A 19,650-nucleotide genomic window follows, 5' to 3' on the forward strand; every position below is an offset into this window, starting at 1 on the left:
TACTCTGCCCATCAGGACGATTTCTTTTTTATAATCTCTGTCAAAAGAAGGACTAGAAAAAGATATGAAATTCCTCTGCTCCACTTTAGAAAACCTAGGGTGGATAATCAATTGGAAAAAATCTAATCTGATTCCTTCTCAAGCTTGCATTTTTTGGGGAATTCAGTTGGACTCTTGTTTACAAAAAATGTTTCTTTCCACCTCATCACCACGACGGCTACAAGGAGATTGACCCCTGACCTCTGTAGGGGCAGGAACAGAGAGAGGGTTTAAATCCCCCCCCCCCTCCCACCACCAGCACCAGTGTTTCCTGTCCCTACAGAGGACAGGGGCAGAGAGAGTCTCCCTGCGGGGAGATGAAGAGAATGTAACGTCCTGACACCTACCGGGTGTTCCCCCTGCCCTCCTGCGGTCCTCGTACTAACGCTGGGCAGGGGTGAAGGAGGGAGGACTCGCTCCATTACGATATGTGAGCCTGCTCCCGGGTCGCGTTCTCCCGCCGGGCCTGCTTGGCTATCGCCGGGTGCGCGCCTAAGCGCTTCAGGAAAGCGGCAGACGTCACTTCCGGTGGACGAGGGAAGTGACGTCATTCAGAGGCGTCTCACATTCAAATTTTCGGCGCCAGCGGTGCCGAATGTCTCAGTGTACCGGCGTACATCGGAGCAGCGTGCAGTCATGTCGACCGAACCCCGCTCCCCTGGAGACCCTTCTGTGCCGCCTGCAGTAAGTCCCCTGTGGGGAAGCGCTTTGTTCCACCCTGTTACTTGTTCCTAGACACTGTACCAGGTTGCCTGTTCCTCCTCCTCCACTTCTCTGGCTTGGGGCTTCTGTCTGTTAGTTCCATGTATACCTAGATGGCTAATGGGGGTTATTCTTCCCAGGTCGCTAAGGAGGCCCAGAAAAAAATCAGAAAACAGTCAAAGTGTGTGTCCTGCCTTAAACGGCTTCCGGACGACTATCGCAAAAAGCTTTGCAAAGACTGCATCTCTAGCGTTATCGCTGAAAAACAGCCTTCCTTCTTTAACGAATTAAGGTCCATGATCCATGAGGAAGTAAGAACCTCCTTATCCCAGATGCCTTCACCCAGGGATGCACCTCCACCAAAAAGACGTAGGGGTCCATCTCCTTCCTTATCAGACCCGGAGATGATAGAGGAAGATGCCTCATCATCTAGAGCCTGGGAGGACGAGGGGGCCTCCTCTGATATTGATACTTCGGAATCAGATAGAAGATTCTGCTTTTCATTGGATGAGATGCCAGATCTTCTAAAGGCGGTCCGGGCCACTATGGGGGTTGAAGAAACTCCTAGAGCCCACTCGGTCCAGGATGAGATGTTTGGGAGACTCAGGGTTAAAAAGACCCGGGTGTTCCCAATAAACGAGAACATACGAGATATGGTACTTGACGAGTGGTCCAACCCGGAAAAGAGGTTGGGGGTGTCCAGGTCCTTTAAGAACCGGCTATTGTTTGACTCAAGCGAAGCAAAAATTTTCAGTGAAACACCAAAGGTCGACATTCAAGTCGCAAAGGTCAATAAGAAGACTGCCTTGCCGTTCGAAGACACTTCTCAGCTGCGCGATCCCATGGATAGGAAGGCAGATAGCCTCCTAAAAAAATCGTGGGAAGCGGCGATGTTCACTTTAAAAACAAACATCGCAGCTACCTCAGTGGCAAGATCCATGAGGCTGTGGCTAGAGGAACTGGAATCTCACATCAGAGATAATACTTCCAGGGATGAGATCCTAAGGTCCCTCCCCCTATTGAAATCCGCCACAGCATTTATGGCAGACACCTCAGCCGAGTCTGTCAGATTTGCGGCAAAGGATGCAGGGCTCTCTAATGCGGCCCGCCGGGCCTTGTGGATGAAGAGCTGGTCAGGCGACAACACATCAAAGATGAAACTATGCTCCATCCCGTTCTCGGGGGAATATGTCTTTGGGCCTGTCCTAGACCGTATCCTGGAGAAAGCGGCGGACAAAAAAAAGGGGTTCCCAGAGGAGAGACCCTATAAAAGGAGATATCCTTTTCGGGCCCCCACCAGCCAGAATAGACCCTTTAAGGATAAAGGGAAGTCAGGACGCTGGAGTTACCCAAAAGGGGGCAGGGGTAGAAGCAACCCCTCCTCCTCCCAGAATAAGCCCTCGGACAAGCAGTGACGCCAGAGTTGGGGGGAGATTGAAGAATTTTCTGACTCCTTGGGAGTCCACTACCCGGAACCCTTGGGTTCGGGACATAATAAAATCCGGGTACCACATCGAACTTTCTTCATCTCCCCCAAACCGCTTTGTCACCAACCCAAGTTCCCCCAAAGTGCGCAAAAAGATTCTGCAAGGGGTCCAAGGTCTTCTGGCGACGAACGTGATAGTACAAGTCCCGTCAACACAGCAAAAGCAAGGGTTCTATTCGAACCTGTATTTGGTAGAGAAAAAAGAGGGCTCATTCCGCACAATTATAAACTTGAAAGCCCTGAACAAGTTTGTCATTTATCGGAAGTTCAGGATGGAATCCCTGAAGTCCCTGATTCCGTTAATAGGGAGGAACGCCCTGATGTGCTCAGTAGACCTTCAGGACGCCTACTATCACGTCCCAATTCATCCAGAGTCACAAAGGTTCTTGAGGTTCGCCATCCAGGACCTCAAGGGAGTAACTCATCACTTCCAGTTTACAGGCCCTCCCCTTTGGGATATCATCTGCACCCAGAGTGTTTACAAAGCTGGTAGTCGAGATGGTGGCCTTCCTGAGACACAAAGGTCTGGTGATTATACCGTACCTGGACGATTTCCTACTAATTGGGAATTCGGAGAACAAACTCAGAACAGACCTACAAACCTTCCTGTCTCTCACTCAAGATCTGGGTTGGTTGGTGAACATGAAAAAATCGAACCTGGTGCCCTCCAGCACTATCCAGTTCTTGGGCGTCATCCTGGATTCCCGAACCCAGCATACCTTCCTTCCACCAGACAAGGTCAAAAACCTTCAATTACAGGTTCGACGTTTCCAGAACAGGAGGTCATGTCCCATAAGGGAAGCTATGAGCCTCCTGGGTCTGCTCTCGTCTTGTATCATGTCCGTCCCATGGAGTCAGGCCCACTTCCGATCCCTCCAAGCATGGATCCTCAGAACTTGGAACAAACAACAGTCCTCCTTGGATCACAAAGTTCTGATTCCCCTAGCGGTGAAGACCTCCCTGAATTGGTGGAGAAGCACAAGCAATCTGTCCTTGGGAGTTGCCTGGGAGAAGGTTCCCTACATTCAAGTACTTACGGATGCAAGCGGAAAAGGATGGGGAGCGAAAGTAGGAGATCATTTGTTCCAAGGTTCCTGGAGTCCAACAATCCGCTCTCAGTCCTCCAATTTCAGAGAGCTGGAAGCAGTCTGGAAAGCCCTGAAGGCTGCAGAGACTCTTCTGGTGGGTCAGCACGTAAAGATCCTTTCAGACAACACGACGACGGTGGCTTATCTCTCTCACCAGGGAGGCACGAGATCAGAGAAACTGATGTCTATTGCAAGAAAGATCTTCAACTGGGCAGAATCCCATGTGAGTTCTATCTCCGCAATTCACCTAAAAGGAATACTGAACGTAGAAGCAGACTATCTCAGTCGCCAGTCAATAGATCATACCGAGTGGTCCCTGAATCAAGAAGTATTTCAGGTTTTGGCAGAAAGATGGGGCACCCCACAAGTGGATCTGTTCGCCTCCAAAAAGAACGCAAAGGTACCAACGTTCTGTTCGCTAAACCCACGGGACAATCCCTGGGCGCTGGATGCGCTGACGATTCATTGGGACTGGGATCTCAGTTATGCATTCCCACCTTTGCCTCTACTTCCCAGGATAATCCAGAAACTCTACCTAGAAGATACGACACTAATTCTGATAGCCCCCTACTGGCCGAAAAGGAGCTGGTTCTCTTCTTTAAAAAATCTATCAGTAGAGGATCCATGGCCTCTTCCCTCCAGGAGGGACCTGCTTCACCAGGGGCCAATCCTACACCCAGATCCGAGCTTCCTCAGGTTATCAGCATGGATCCTGAGGTCCAGTGGGAGGTCCCAGGGGCTCTCAGACCGAGTGATAGCCACCCTAAAAGCGAGTAGAAAGAAGGTTACCTTCTCAATTTACTTAAAGATCTGGAAGAGATTCTGTACCTGGATGGGCAACCCTGCCCCAAATTTAGAGCCGCCCAATTTTTTGAAAATCTTGGACTTCCTCCAGCAGGGGCTTGAATTAGGTCTTAGACCCTCTACCCTGAGGGTACAGGTCTCGGCACTTGCCTGCTTCTTTGATCAAGATCTAGCCAGTCATCGCTGGATTAAAAGATTCATGAGAGCTGCCTCCCGACTACGTCCCTCTCTAAAATCTAGGATCCCCAACTGGGACCTCAATACGGTACTCACTGGCTTGACTCTTGCTCCGTTTGAGCCCCTATCTAGTTGTTCCACCAAACATCTATCGCTTAAGACTGCATTCTTGGTGGCCATCACGTCCGCAAGAAGGCTAGGCGAGATCCAAGCACTATCGATACAGGAACCCTATCTCCGTATCACCGATGACAGAATCATTCTTAAGTTAGATCCAGGTTTTTTGCCTAAAGTGGTATCAGATTTCCACCGTAACCAGGAGATAGTCTTACCCTCCTTTTGCAGTAATCCCTCTAATACTAGGGAATCTAGCTTCCACTCTCTAGATGTAAGACGTTCTGTCTTACGGTATCTCGAGGTATCAAAAGGTTTCCGTAAATCCAGCAACCTGTTTGTCTTATTCTCAGGTAAGAATAAGGGTCAAAAAGCCTCCAGGTCCTCCTTAGCACGGTGGATAAAGGATTCTATTTCCATCTCCTATGAGTCCCAAGGTCTGTCGTGCCCCCCAAATTTGAGAGCTCACTCTACCCGGGCTATGTCCTCCTCCCAGGCCGAGCGGGCCGGAGCTTCTCTTGAGGATATCTGTAAAGCTGCTACTTGGTCTAACATCCACACCTTTACTAAACACTATAGGTTAGACCTATCTACTTCAGACTTGTCTTTTGGACGTAAGGTCCTTCAGGCGGTCGTCCCCCCCTAAGCTATAATTTTTTATATCTCCTTGTAGCCGTCGTGGTGATGAGGTGGAAAGCCGGAATTAGACTTACCGGTAATTCAGTTTCCACGAGATCACCACGACGGCACATATATTCCCTACCCTTCCTTAGTCTTACCTGGGAGGTTATGAAGTAATACCCTCTCGGTTCATTAATTTTCTGTTCTCACCACTTATTTCTGTCTCTGTAATTTTGGACACACTGGTGCTGGTGGTGGGAGGGGGGGATTTAAACCCTCTCTCTGTTCCTGCCCCTACAGAGGTCAGGGGTCAATCTCCTTGTAGCCGTCGTGGTGATCTCGTGGAAACTGAATTACCGGTAAGTCTAATTCCGGCTTTCCACTACAAAGGAGAGAGGCGATTATGGAGCAAATTTGGTCAGTCTTCCTGTCCTACCACTGTAGCGATGGCGGTGCTAGGGCATATATCAGCAATCCCAGCAGTACCTTATGCACAGATCTTCAAGCGGACATCCTAAGATCCTGGGACGGCTCCCCGTATTCTTTGGATCAAAAATTCCACCTTTCCTCAAAGGCAAGACGCTCCCTGTTGTGGATGATACCAAGATAATCTATCAGCAGGAGTGCCATGGACATTTTCAGACCAAACCATAATTACCACAGATGCCAGCCCTTGGGGTTGGGGAGCCCACTCCCAAAACAGATACTGGCAAGGGAGGTGGGATCTGAATATGATGAAAGCATCCTCCAATTTCAAGGAGTTAAAAGCAGTAGGAGGGCACGGACGGTGGCGCTTCTGGAAATAATAGAAAGATTGTTTCTATTCAGACAATTCAACAGTGGTGGCCTACGTAAACCGTCAAGGAGGAACGACATCCATGCCAGAAGATCTTTTGTATAGAAGAGAGAAGAATGCTTTTCCTTGCAGCGGGTACATCTGAAGGGGAAGGAAAATGTTATAGCAGACTTCCTAAGTAGAGTTTCCATAAGACGGGTGAATGGTGTCTAAACAAAAGTTTTTTTTTTTTTTACAGATAGTACAGAGGTACGGTCTTCCTACAGTGGACCTTTTTGCCTCAAGGTACTCTCCCTCAATCATTTGAGCAGCCCATCAGCAGTGGATGGGTTGGCTCAGGACTGGAGCCAAGAATTAGGGTACACATTACCTCCAAGTTGCCTCATCCCACATGTATTAAAGAGAATGCCTAGGTTATCCTGATTGCTCCAAAGTGGCCCAAGAAGTCCTGGTATTAGAATCTTCTGAGGTTGGCAGTACAGCCTCCGTGGACCCTACCATTGAGAGAGAACCTTCTTTACCAGGGTCCGCTAGTTTATCCCAGCCTAGAAGTTCTTCAGCTTTCGGCATGGATTTTGAAAGGGAGGTCTGGTCAGGAAGGGGTTTGTCGGACAAGGTGGTTTCCACCTTGCTAAAAAGTAGTAAGGCAGTTACCTCTAAAAAAAAAATATATTAAAATTTGGAATATTTTTTTGTACGTTCCTAGGTCACAGCCCAGATCCCTTTAAATCTCCACAAATACCAAGAATCCTAGATTTTTTGCAAGCAGGGCTAGATGGGAATCTTAAAGCTTCCACACTAAAAGTTCAGGTAGCTGCCCTAAGTTTATTTTTTTGATTATAGGTTAGCTGATCTTCAGTGGATTTAAAGATTCTTGTCAGCAGCCTCTAGATTACATCCATTAAACGAGATTTCTTTTAAAATGTTCTACTTTAAAATGGCCTTCCTTCTAGCAATAACCTCTGCTAGACTGGTTTTTGAGATTCAAGCGTTTTCTGCTTTCCCTCCCTATACCACCTTTTTTGACGATAAAGTTATCATCAGACCAATTCCATCTTTCCAGCTGAAGGTGGTCTCAGATTTTCACAGAAGTCAGGATGTGGTTCTTCCCTCCTTTTTCCCAAATCCAGGTAATCAGTCAGAAGAAAAATTACATTGCCTAAATGTTAGGAGGTGTCTGCTTTTTTTTTTTTGACAATCTCCTAATCCAGTATCAGGGAAAGTGTAGGGGGCCGCAAGGCTCCCACTAGCGTTATTGCTAGATGGGTAAAGAATGCTATTTCTCTTGCCTATTCTTCCCTTTAGTCTGCCCCCTCCAAGGGGGTTTGGGGCTCATTCTACCAGGGCCATTGCGACCTCTTGGGCAGATGCTTCTCTGGCCCAGATATGTGGAGCCGCTACCTGGAGCACTCCCCATACTTTTTTCAGACATTACAGGCTGAATGTTGACTTGGATGCAACCTTTGGGAGGAAAGTGCTACAAGCAGTAGTCCGTCCCCCCTAATTTCTGTCTTTATAGTTTAGTCTTGCATGGCTGCCGTCATAGGTGAGGGGAAAACGATAATTGCTCTTACCGGTAATTGTTTTTCTTGAAACCCATGATGGCACCCCAAAAATTTCCCTCCGTAATAAATAAATAAATAAATAAAATAGAGCCTCTTTTACTTGGAAATTAGGAGGAACTACCGGATGGATTCTCCTCTTTCCACTTAACATGTTGTGTTCTGTCCTTTAATCCTTCTTGCTTGGTGGTTGGCACGCCTCCGGAGTTTGATTTATTAGAATCACTGAGGTGTGGTGGGGGTGTGAACCATTTTATCTCTTCAGGTCTCCTGTCCCGGATGGGAGGTCCTAGTTGCATGGGTGCCATCATAGGTTTCAAGAAAAACAATTACCGGTAAGAGCGATTGTTTTCCGTCCGTAAACTAAATGCTATAGTCTTCTGTATGTAAGGTCTATTAGAACTGAGCCATGGTGCTCATCAAGTTGTTAATTTCTTGTGTTCTCCTCAGGTCTATCCTATGGCCGTTGTAGCCACTGCAGAAAGAGGGTTAATAGTTTACCAGCTAGAGAACCAGCCCTCTGAGTTCCGAAGGATTGAGTCTCCCTTAAAACACCAGGTAATGTGCTGAGTGTGGTGGCTTGTTGCCTGGTATCTTCTGTGTATGTGGAGCTTGTTAGTTCTTCTGAGATTTAAAAAAAAAAAAAAGAGCAAGAAATTATTTTTAAAAAAAATCAAGAAAAAAAAAATACATTATTCCCATCTGGCGATGGCTACAGATGATCCCTGGCCTCAGTGCTTAGATGTGACTGCTGAGGCCAATAATTATCTGCAGCAGTCACGTGAATGAGTCTCCACTGGTTCTGTACTAGGTAGCTGGTTAAAGGTCATCTGTCAACAGACTTGTACCTATGAAACTGGCTCATTTGCATATATTTAAACATAATTTTCTCAGCAATGCGGCTACATATGAACACGGGACCAACACAGATGCCTTCAGCTGCCAAGCGCACATGTCAGGTCAGCCAGTGTCCTAGGTACAAATCTGCTGACAGATGCCCTTTAAAGGATGCACATAGTCTGACATGCTTACCTAGGGCTACACTGCAACATGTCGTGTGATATATATTATAATCCTAGTCAATGGTGTCGCACTGCGACACGACAGTTGCAAAAAATCGATTCAAGTTGTATTTTTGTGCGACAGTCGCAGTGCAATACCATCGACTATCATAAAACATGACGCCTTATCCTTCAGTTTTCATTGTGCAAAGCTCAGCGCATGTCACAATTTTTACTAATACACAGGGTGCATAAGACTCTTCTTTATGCATAAAATTGGGATTCTGAGTGATTCCTCATGCCCCATATACACGTTTGTCCCAGCTACCTTATTACATATGATGTGGGACTGTATGCCGTTGAGGACATATTGGAGAGAAGTTTTTGGAATTATCCGGATCATATTTTAAACAGATATCCCATTTGACCCTGGGGAGTGTGTATTTTAGGTATTATTGGGGACCGGGTGGGAGATGACATAACTAACTTGGGTATTTAGAGGGTCTTATTCCAGATGTGAAAATCGATTACTTGTTACTGTATCCAGGCCATTCCGCCCACTAAACAGAGCTTTATTAATTATTACTATTCGAAGATTGGAAAGGGGGACTTGTGTGAAAATGAGACATCTTAATAAATTTAAAGCCCTACGAGATGGATGGATTGATGTTTTGGTATTACCCTCCCAAGGTCTTCTGGATGGCAGGGATAGTGGGTTGACGTTCAGTAGTCACTCTTAGCACCGGTGTCAGCCCCCCACGATCAGATACTGGTGACCTATCCTGAGGACGGCTCACCAGTATTAAAATCTCAGAAAACCTTTTTAAATAATAATTTGGGGACTTCTGTGTCTATTCCATTTTTCAGCACCGATGTGTCGCCATATTTAAAGATAAACAGAACAAGCCAACCGGCTTTGCCTTGGGCAGTATTGAAGGAAGAGTCGCCATCCATTACATCAACCCCCCAAATCCGTAAGTATTCCACTGGTGAGGACTGAGCAGAATGCATTGTGGGTCACTTTACAGCAGTAACTCAAGTCTCTTCCTCAGAGCCAAAGACAACTTTACATTCAAATGTCATCGATCCAATGGGACAAACACTGCAGCTCCTCAGGACATTTATGCAGTAAGATTTGGGATTTTCCATTCTGTAGTTGTGAGGGTGGTGGGTGCACGATTCATACCTGTCTGCTTTTAGACTTTCCGTTGAGGTCCAGTGTATCAGGGAGCCAGCGACCGATGTCCAGCATGATGAAGGAATGCTGTTTATGCCAAACTAATGTCATTTTTCTGTACACTGTTGATGGCTAACCTTCTCCCGTCAGGTAAACGGCATCGCCTTTCATCCGGTACACGGCACTTTGGCCACGGTCGGCTCTGATGGACGCTTCAGCTTCTGGGACAAGGACGCTCGGACAAAACTGAAGACTTCAGAGCAACTGGACCAGCCCATCTCTGCTTGCAGTTTCAACCACAACGGAAACATCTTTGCCTATTCCTCCAGCTATGACTGGTCCAAGGTGAGTACTCCCATTGTTTGCTGTCTGCCCAGTGCGCCCATCTTAGCAGTCATTAATCCTCCTTTCCCCCCAGGGCCATGAGTTCTACAATCCACAGAAGAAAAATTACATCTTCCTGCGTAATGCTGCTGAGGAGCTAAAACCGCGGAATAAGAAATAGTAAGTTTTACAGTGTTTACTGTTTTTTCTTTTTATTTCTGATCGACTGATGACATTAGTCCATCAGTATTTTGATTAAAAAAAGGAAGGTTAAAAATAAAAATAAAAAATTGGCCCCTTCAGATAGACAGTACTTCGACCCATATATATTAAATGAAATCCGCAGCACATCCAAGTAGTGAAGAAGTAAAAGAAGCTTTAATCACCAAGCATGCGACGTTTCAATCCTCTCAATGGGATTTTTCTCAAGCAGTGACATAGTGGGCAGTGCATAGTAAATATTTAAACACATTGACATAATCAAACAATCAATGAGTAAATTACCATCATTTAAAGTGATATGGTTAAAAAATTATGACAACAGCAGTGTTATCATTGTAAAGTAACATTTCATAAAACTACATCCAGTGTTACAGTGCAGACGATACCCGTATCAAATCCAACGTACAGTGTACAGATAAAATATAACAATGACAACCATAATTCAGGTGTGTATCATTATAATAACTAAACAGTGCAGGTGTACCTCAGTGGAATGATGAGTTAGATTGCAGGAATGTGCGATGGAGTCAGAACACATGGGTCCCGGCGTCTCAGGCAAACCAATGCGCATGTCTCAGGACCTTCCTGGGGGATCCGATCACATGATCACCCATTCTGGTCATTCGATATAGTGCGCATGTCGCAGGACCTGTGAGTATGTGATCACAGCATGTGATCACTCCTCTGATCATGTGTTCAAGTAAATCATCCGATCATGTGCTTCCGTCTGTCACATGATCGGATTAGACGAACTTACAAATTCAAGTGTTCAATGGTATTCAAAACACATGGAAAGGCATGATTAGACAGATCTATTTCCAAGGATCATTATAAGGGACATATATACAACACCTAAAGTAAGTTATAAATATCCAAAGTATAAAGAAATGAATCATCTTAAAAACATAAGATAATAAGATTATGTAGGCAAGCATGAAAAGTAGCGGAGTACATATGGCAGTGTGGGCACCCGTTACAGGATCATTGCCGACCCAGGCGCATCGAATCACATGGGCAGTACCATTCATGTGTCACCCATCAATCTGGGAGAAAAAAATAAATAAGTATATACAACTGGAAGTACCATTGTTGTGTACAGGAAAGCTAAATGTACTAGGCGGGAGTACCGTCGCTTTCCTCAATGTGCAGACTTAGTTTATTAGTTGTTAAATAGCCCCCTAGTCTAAACGAGGATTTCAGTAAATGGGACTTATGTGGTTATCACAAAGTCCCAACCTGACTTGTCCCCCCTGTCCGTTGGATACCATCCCTGGAAATGCAACATGGCAGACCCGGGATCATCCTCTAGATTCCGGGGGCACATTGATATATATCCATAAAACATGTCAATACTCTCCCCGAGACTGGTGGCTCAAGAGGCTTGTCCATATGTAAATCCGAGCGCATGGGTATAGCAACCAAACCATCCCAGGTTTTCCAACATCACCTGTGTATAATTAAATGCCTACATACAAATCAAGAAAAGAAACAAGTGTCAAGGGAATCTATGTATCCGTGCACCTGTATGGAGAACAATCATATGTCCTGCAATGCATAAGACATGACTGTATAACCTACTGTGCACAGAGACATGATCCCACCAATCTTGTTATAAAAACATCTTTTCTCGCCCAGTTTCCTTGGGGGACACAGAAGACCTTGGGTATAGCTCATCTCCATAGGAGGCGTGACACTAAGTGAGAACTGTTAAGCCCCTCCTCCACAGCTATACCCTCAGCCTGGAGACAGAGACTGCCAGTTTTTGCTTAGTGTCCAAGGAGGCAAGACACTCCCTGCTCTGCAGGGCTCTTTTCTCCTTGTTTAATTTTTGATTTTTACTTTTTCTTTTTGTTCCAGATAATCAGGGACAACAGAGACGCACTAGACCTCTCTGTTTCTCCCGGGGTCGAGCTGCGCCAGTGCCGGTCACCCGCACTGCTGCCTCCCCCACAGAAGGCAAGGAGGACCAGGGCAGCCCAGCTCCCCTGTATCCCGCCAGCGCAAGGGTCGCCCGCACGCCAAGCCCCTCTTCCAGCGTCCTGCCACTACGGTGCCAGTAGCTGAAGGGGCGACCCTGCTGGAATGGACCGAGGGTGAAGACGGCTATGGTGAGAGATTGGCTTCTCCAGCCCTACGTCCCCCCCCCCTTTCCACCACCACCACCCGGTCTCCTGCGGGCCTGACCCCCATACTGTGCCTCTCTGAACAGCTTTCATAGCTGTGAGGGTGAATGCCTTGCCTCTGATGGCAGAGGTCATGAGTTCGAATCCCTGGACAAACCTTAACCCTTCCACTGCTGGATCTAGGCTGGCCCCTGGGGTGTCGCAGGGCGGCAATCTGCTCCCTGCTCCCCCCCCCCCGGCCCCCATAGGACAGGCAGCTGCTGTCCCCCTTTATCTTTTGATGTCCCGCCGGTATGTAATACTGCGCGGGCACCCGATCTCAGGGTCCCCCCATCTCCTTACCGGAGCGTTGTCAGGGCCTGGGGGCCCGCTCCTGACAGACCTCGCCTCCGGCCGGCATGGACAGTCCGGTGCGGCCGGGCGCCGCAATGACCTGCGGGGCCGCAATTCCGGCACTCCATTTGGGCCCCTGACTCTTCCAGCCTGCGGGGTGGCCTCCCGCGGCCGGTTTAATGCGCCGCTCCGCCTCAGTCCCGGCACTCCATTTGGGCCCCTGACTCTTCCGGCCTGCGGGGTGGCCTCCCGCGGCCGGTTTAATGCGCCGCTCCGCCTCAGTCCCGGCACTCCATTTGGGCCCCTGACTCTTCCGGCCTGCGGGGTGGCCTCCCGCGGCCGGTTTAATGCGCCGCTCCGCCTCAGTCCCGGCGGTATATAATACTATGCGGGCCCCGGTCGGCCGGGCGCCGCACAAATTTAGGCCCCCGGCTTTACGGCCTACTAGGCCGCGAAATTCTGGCCTTTGTTGGAGGGGGCGGGTACTTCTCCCGGCGCGAATTCTTCCCGCCTGGGGCTTCCTCCGCCCCCAGTGGATCGCAGCGCCGGCCCCCAGGCCGGCTCCCTGTTAACACTTTGGGTGCAGGCCGGCTCCCAATGGGCCTGTATGGTTGGCCACCCCTTTTTTTTTTCTTGCCTCAAGAGAATCTGTGCCCCTATTTGGTGGTTCCCCTTTAGCCTCAGAGAGGCTGTTTTAAAAAAAAAAATAAAAATAAAAATAATAATAAATAAAAAAATAAAATAAAGAAATAGATAAAATATGAAATAATAATGAATAAACAGATGTCTAACAGATTCTTGTGGGCTGCGCAGTTTCACCGGATACGGTGCTGGCCATGTGCACGACCCCCTTCCATAGGCGGAACGCTGCACTCTCACTGGATTCGCTGCCAGCCGTGTGCGTGACCCCCTTCCATAGGCGGAATACTGCACTCTCACCGGATACGGTGCTGGCCATGTGCACGTCCCCCTTCCATAGGCGGAACGCTGCATTCTCACTGGATTCGCTGCCGGCCGTGTGCGTGACCCCCTTCCATAGGCGGAATACTGCACCCTCACCGGATACGGTACTGGCCATGTGCACGTCCCCCTTCCATTGGCGGAACGCAGCACTCTCGCTGGATTCGCGGTCGACCATTTGCGTGACCCCCTTCCATTGGCGGAACGCTATACTCTCACTGGATTTGTTGCCGATCATGTGCATGTCCCCCTTTTTCTTAGGCGGAAATCTGCACTCTCACCGGATGCGGTGCTGGCCAGGTGCACGACACGCTTCCATAGGCGGAACGCTGCACTTTCACTGGATTCGCGGCTGGCCATGGGCATGACCCCCTTCCATAGGTGGTATGCTGCACTCTCATTGGATTCGCTGCCGGCCTTGGGCACGCCTCCTTCCCTCAGGCGGCATACATACACTCCCTCTGTCTGTGGTTGTTCTCTCGCCGGTGCGTTGCTGGCCATGTGCATGAACCCCTTCCATGGCGGGGTGCTTGCACTCTCGCTGGATCCGCTGTCGGCCATATGCATGGCCCCTCTTCCGTGGGCGGTGTACGCACTCTCACTGGATTCGCTGCCGGCCATGGGCATGCCTCCCTTCCTCAGGCGACATACACACATTCTCACTGACTGTGTTTGTCTCTCGCCAGTACGTTGCTGGCTATGTGCATGATTCCCGTACATGGCAGGGTGCTCTCACTCTCCCTGGATGAGATGCTGCCCCCCCCCCCCCCTTTTTTTCCGGGCGGCATACTGCACTCTAGCCGGATACGTTGCTGGCCATGAGCATGGCCTCTAACATGGGTGGAACGCTTGCACTCCCATTGGATTCGGTGCTGGCCTTGTGCGTGACCACCCCATTCCATGGGCGGACTTTTGCACGCTCATGAGATTCACGGCTGTCCTTGTACGTGCTGTGCTGGACTTGTACATGTCCCCTTCATTGGCGGAGTGGTTGCACTCTCACAAAGTTCGGTGTTGGGGGAATTATTGCACGCTCTCTTAATGCTAGGATCACCCTGTGCATGTCCCCCTTCCACTAGGTGGACCTCCTGCGTTCCTGCTGGATTATATGGTATGTCCTATGTCTCTGGAGTAGATACGGCCTTAGGCGTCATCCCCTTTTTGGGGTGGGCCTTTGCACTCTTGCCGACTGCAGTTTGCCAGGTACATTCCCCCCTTTCGGGGCGGACTGCTTACGTTCCATCGCGTGCCATGCTAGGCTTGTGCATAACTCCCTTTCAGGTTGCACTTTGCACTTCCATAGATGCTGGGGCACTCTGTGGCTGGCCCTCTTCTCTGAGTGGCTTTTTTGCAGGGAGCGGCCGTTCTTGTGCGTTGTTTGGGCCGTTTATGCCTTCTCCTCCCGTAGGTGGGTTGGCCTTCTCACTGCTTACGGGGCTGCTCGTACGTATGCCTCCCCTCCTTCCTGCGACATCCCTTTGTTCTCTTGGGTTACTTGCCGCAAGCCTTGCACTCGTCTCTACAGAGATCGTTCTGTCCACCTGACCCGGAGGGCTCTATGCTCTCTACTGCACCGAGCTGGGTGGTACTCATTCATTTCGTTGGCCCTTCCCCCCGGGAAGTGTTCGTGGTTCCTAGATGCGTGCTGTTGTCTGCAGCGCCCTCGGATTCTTCGTTGGCTCTGTCGGGACTATGGTTCCTTCGCCTACTACCATTTCCTCCTCTTCGGATGCAGTGTGGTATGAGTCCTTCCTCTTGGCGCCCTCTACGCTTCGGTCTGATCTGCTACCAGGTTCGGGCCACTCTTCTCGGGAAGATCACCCAACTTCTCTTGGATGCTCGATTACCCAGGTCCGGAGGACCTCCACCTTGGGTTCTTCAGGGTATTTGCCTTCTGCGAGGCGGTGAACCGGGCGTCTCACAGTGTAGCAGGGTTCTGCTTTTGGGCTGTCCTATGGCTTCCCTGCTGCCCACTCCTCCTTTCGGTTGGAGGGTGTGATGCCGGCCTCTGTCTCGACTACCTTGTCTCGCCGGCTCTGTTTGGCTCCCCGTTCGGTACAGATCACTCCGATGTGGCTTCTGCCCCGGCCAGGCTTCAGAGGCTGTTCCTTCACTGTCCTCCCCTCTGGGGGGAGCATGGTTGTTCATGTGGATGGTTCCGGTGTTCCTTTGGTCTCGTACTGTCTCCCTTGTTCACACTGGCTGTATTAGCTGTGTGCCTCTTGCTGGGTCTACCGCGTTCTGTCCTCCCGCTGGGTGCAGATTGCGCTTTCCATTCTAGGCTATGGTCCTGCTGTAGACTTACCTTCTGGTAGCTTGGGGGGACTGCCCTTCGGTCCAGATCGTCCTTAGATCTCCCACACCAGGACTGTAGATAGTCTTCCTGTGATGGCTACATCAGCATGGACTTTAGCCTGTCTTGTCCTGGCATCTGGCGGATGCTGGGCGGACCCTTCGGTTCCCTTCCATCTGTCCTTCTGCTCCCCCACTCCGGGGGATACGGGACAACGTTGCTCGGAGGCCGACGGGACCAGTTTTGCCGACCCTTCTGCCCGTGTTACTGGTCTGCGCCTGGTCACATTGGGTTTTTACCAGCTTGCCCAGGTGACTCCAGCGGGCTCGCTACTGTTCGCTCCTGGCTGGGTTTCGTCCAGGATCTGTCGTTGGACTTAGGGTTTTTTTGTCTGGGTGTCTGTGGGTAGCTGGGCATTCCCCACTCTGCCCTTCTCCCCCCCCCCCCCCCCCCCATGGTTCTGTCTTTCTCCAGTCCGGCCTGGACCTGGGACTAGGACTCTTTTGCTTGAAGTGTCAAGTGTCGGCGCTGTCCTTCCTCTTCCAGCGTTCCCCGGCCCTCGGGGCCTGTCCAGACCTTCTTCCTCGGAGTGGCTCTTTGGTTCCTCTGTACTGTCCTCCGGTACCGCCCTGGGAGCTGCATGCTGAGTTCTCGGCGCTCCGATCTTTCCCTTGGAGCCGTTACAGAAGTTCTCTCTACCTCTTCTGTCCTGTACGGTTGTTTCCGTAGCCGTCGTGTCTCGGACGGGTGCCTGAATGGCGGCCCTTCTTGTTCCGAGCCTTCTGTCTTTCCCCAGGTCAGGGCTGTTCTACATCCCATGTCTTCCTTCCTTCTGAAGGTGGTGTTTGCCTATATGTTGTTTGGGCTTTGCTGTTTTGGTTGGAGATCTCCGACTCTTGTCGACGTTCGGTCTCTTGTGTTTCCAGGCGGTCCGTGCTTAGGGTTGACTGCCTCCGGGATGGCTTTTCTCAGCTTTATCAGTTTGGCTATTGCTGAGGTTGCCGCACCAGGGGCAGGGGTCTGCCTTTGATGTCACCATTCATTTCACCAGAGCGGTCGGTGCCTCCTGGGCCGGAGGCATTGGGCTTCGGCCATGCATTTGGGCAAGGCGGCCACTGGTCTTCCTTGCACGCCTTACCGAGTTCTGCAGGGGGCTTACTCTGGCTTCGGCGGATGCTGCCTTGGCCCGCCTGGGTGTGCGGGCGGCGGTTCCTGGATGCCTTCGTGTGCTTCGCCTTGGTGCTGTGGTCCCTCCCCTTTTGGACTGCTTTTGAACGTCCCAAGGTCTTCTGTGTCCCCCAAGGAAACTGGGCGAGAAAACGAGATTTTTGTATAACTTACCAGTAAAATCTCTTTCTCGCTCTTTCCTTGGGGGACACAGCACCCACCCATTCATTTGTTTTTCTCGACACGGTTTCCGAGTTTGTGTTACCCGTTGGGTAGTTGGCTTGTTGGTTCCACTTTTGGACTTTGCCTTTTTTCACTACTTGGACACGCAACTGGCAGTCTCTCTCTCCAGGCTGAGGGTATAGCTGTGGAGGAGGGGCTTAACAGTTCTCACTTAGTGTCACGCCTCCTATGGAGATGAGCTATACCCAAGGTCTTCTGTGTCCCCCAAGGAAAGAGCGAGAAAGAGATTTTACTGGTAAGTTATACAAAAATCTCGTTATTCAAAAGAAAAAACAAATAAAACTGTAAAAAAACTGTAAGGTAAACGGTGTATATATATATATAGGTCCCATCATGATCCAGTGGATGAATCTTCCAGCGCTCACCCTTTGTTGTGGGTACACACAATGTTCACCATAATCCTGAGGGTAATAAAAACAATATATAAGAACACCTTGTTATATAAACAAGGGGCACAACCACTTAAAACTCAACATAAGAGCAAGCGAGCAGAATCAAGAGCACAATCGCCTAGGACAATAACCAGGGCCTGTAATCAACATTTAATCCCTGTGGTCTTATAGTATTTAGTTTAGCAATCCATCGCATCTCACATTTTTTGAGAAGGGCAAGTCTGTTCCCACCTCTCCGTGGTGTAGGGATAATTTTTATTTTATTTTTTTATCGGATCATTTTTATTTGTAGTTGTATAATCGGATTCAAAGTATTACCATCACACCTATAAGACAATGGGGACATATCCTCTAATGGTGGTATTAATAATACTGGGAGCCACTAATAGAGGAAAAAATACTAGGGGGGGCACTAATGGGACATTCATTTTACTGGGGGACATTAATGGGGCATTATTAATACTGCCGTGTCCCGTCTATCCGGTGAACTGAAAGAGATACGGGAGACGGCAGGTGCTCACTGTGCCCGCTGTCTCCTCATACAGCTGATCAGCGGGGCTGTCTTTGCGATGAATGGGTTTTGGGTTGCGGTTTGGGCACTATGTCTCTAAAAGTTTTGCATTATGTGTCATGTAGATTTGCACCCAGATCCTTACCTTTACATTTATCCACATTGAAAGCATTTGTCAGGTGGATGCCTAAGCCTTCTGCGTTTCCATGTGTGCCTATAATTTCTGCACGTCTTCTATAGACTGCAATGTACTATGCCAGTTACAGAGATCTAGAACAGCCTGTTGCGTGCTGGGACTCTCCATCAAACCTTCCCCTGTATTAATCACGGCCTGTTTCCCTGACAGATGGATCACGATGTTTGGATGTCTTTTTCTTATGTTCTCTGAACTCGTCGGGTTTCATCTATCAAGCTCTGCAATATTCTTCCTTGTGGTCAAAATAACCCCGGAATGCTGACATACAATGACACGTGTCCTGGCGGCCGCCAACTTCACTCTACTGTGTACAGATCACCGAGTACGTAGGACGACCTCAGCCCTGCCCAGGCCTCTATCTCCCCATCCCTTGCTGCCTCTGTGGGACTTTGTGACTGTTGTGGGACGGTGAGGCCTCAGCATGCGGACAGATAAAACTGCCTTAAATCCACTGTGTAAAATGAAAACTAATTGCTTTGGTTTTTATTTTATATCTGAATAAAGCATCATTTTTAGTAAACGCTCAAGGGGTCACGGGGCCGAGCATTGCCTTATTTACCCAGTCTCCGGGTACTTTGATTCCCCTGGTGATATATGGCTTGCTGCCTAGGACTGAGGGGTTTAGATAAGATATCGGTTTCATTATGTTGGAACATTTTGTCATTTATGTCTTTGTGTTTTGTAATTTATAAGACATCTGACCAGGACCCTGTGGTTTTACTTGTAAGGTTTGTCTTCCTTGATTTCACCAAGTCGTCTTGTACTCTCACTTTGTGCTCCTTATTTCCTCTTCACTGCATTGCTGAGTCACCAGTAAGAAGATCTAGGACCCTCACTTCCAGCGGCTGCCAACCAGATGCAATTCTCCTCCTTCAGGCTGCAATTTTGAGTGGGGAAGATGTTATCAACACTTTGAAAGAAAACCACCACAAGACTGGTTAGAGGTCGACATAAAATTTTCCGCCCCCATGATAACACTTCTTCCCATATTCTGGCCAGCTGCAACCAATCACAGTACAGTTCCAATGAAGGAAGAAATAGGATTCATTGAGGCCCCTCACTTATGGCGAGCTGACAGAGTGCAGAAAGTGCTATCATGGCACCAGAGGTTTCTAGTGCAGAAGACTTGTGGTTTTAGTCTCCACTTGATGCAAGCTCTTTAATGTATTGTAAATGTTAAGAGGATTTAAGTTAAGAAATTTAGATCCCTTGGTATTATTGTCCTCTCTCAGATGTCTTAAAGGATGTGGGGCTGTCTGCTAGCATTTGAAACATTTCCTGCAATGTGCCAGCATAACCACATGGTGGCAGTACAGCAC

At 49.0% G+C, this 19,650-nt stretch overlaps 1 protein-coding gene across 3 annotated transcripts in view; it reads left to right on the forward strand.

Annotated features, from left to right (window-relative positions):
- RAE1 (ribonucleic acid export 1) overlaps nt 1-19,038 on the forward strand; it is a 35,360-nt gene extending 16,322 nt beyond the window's left edge. For 2 of the 3 annotated variants that reach the window (XM_044299154.1, XM_044299157.1), the window contains exons 8-13: nt 7,840-7,947; nt 9,258-9,364; nt 9,443-9,518; nt 9,718-9,912; nt 9,986-10,071; nt 18,482-19,038. In XM_044299154.1, the coding sequence (XP_044155089.1) occupies nt 7,840-7,947; nt 9,258-9,364; nt 9,443-9,518; nt 9,718-9,912; nt 9,986-10,071; nt 18,482 (573 nt within the window). In that variant the 3' untranslated portion in view covers nt 18,483-19,038. Of the gene's footprint in view, nt 1-7,839; nt 7,948-9,257; nt 9,365-9,442; nt 9,519-9,717; nt 9,913-9,985; nt 10,073-18,481 lie in introns of those variants that run through there. The other variant, XM_044299155.1, reaches the window with a different exon arrangement.
- The last annotated feature ends 612 nt before the right edge of the window (nt 19,039-19,650 follow it).

Source organism: Bufo gargarizans, chromosome 6, assembly GCF_014858855.1.
Source record: "Bufo gargarizans isolate SCDJY-AF-19 chromosome 6, ASM1485885v1, whole genome shotgun sequence".
NCBI classification, from domain to species: Eukaryota; Metazoa; Chordata; class Amphibia; order Anura; family Bufonidae; genus Bufo; species Bufo gargarizans.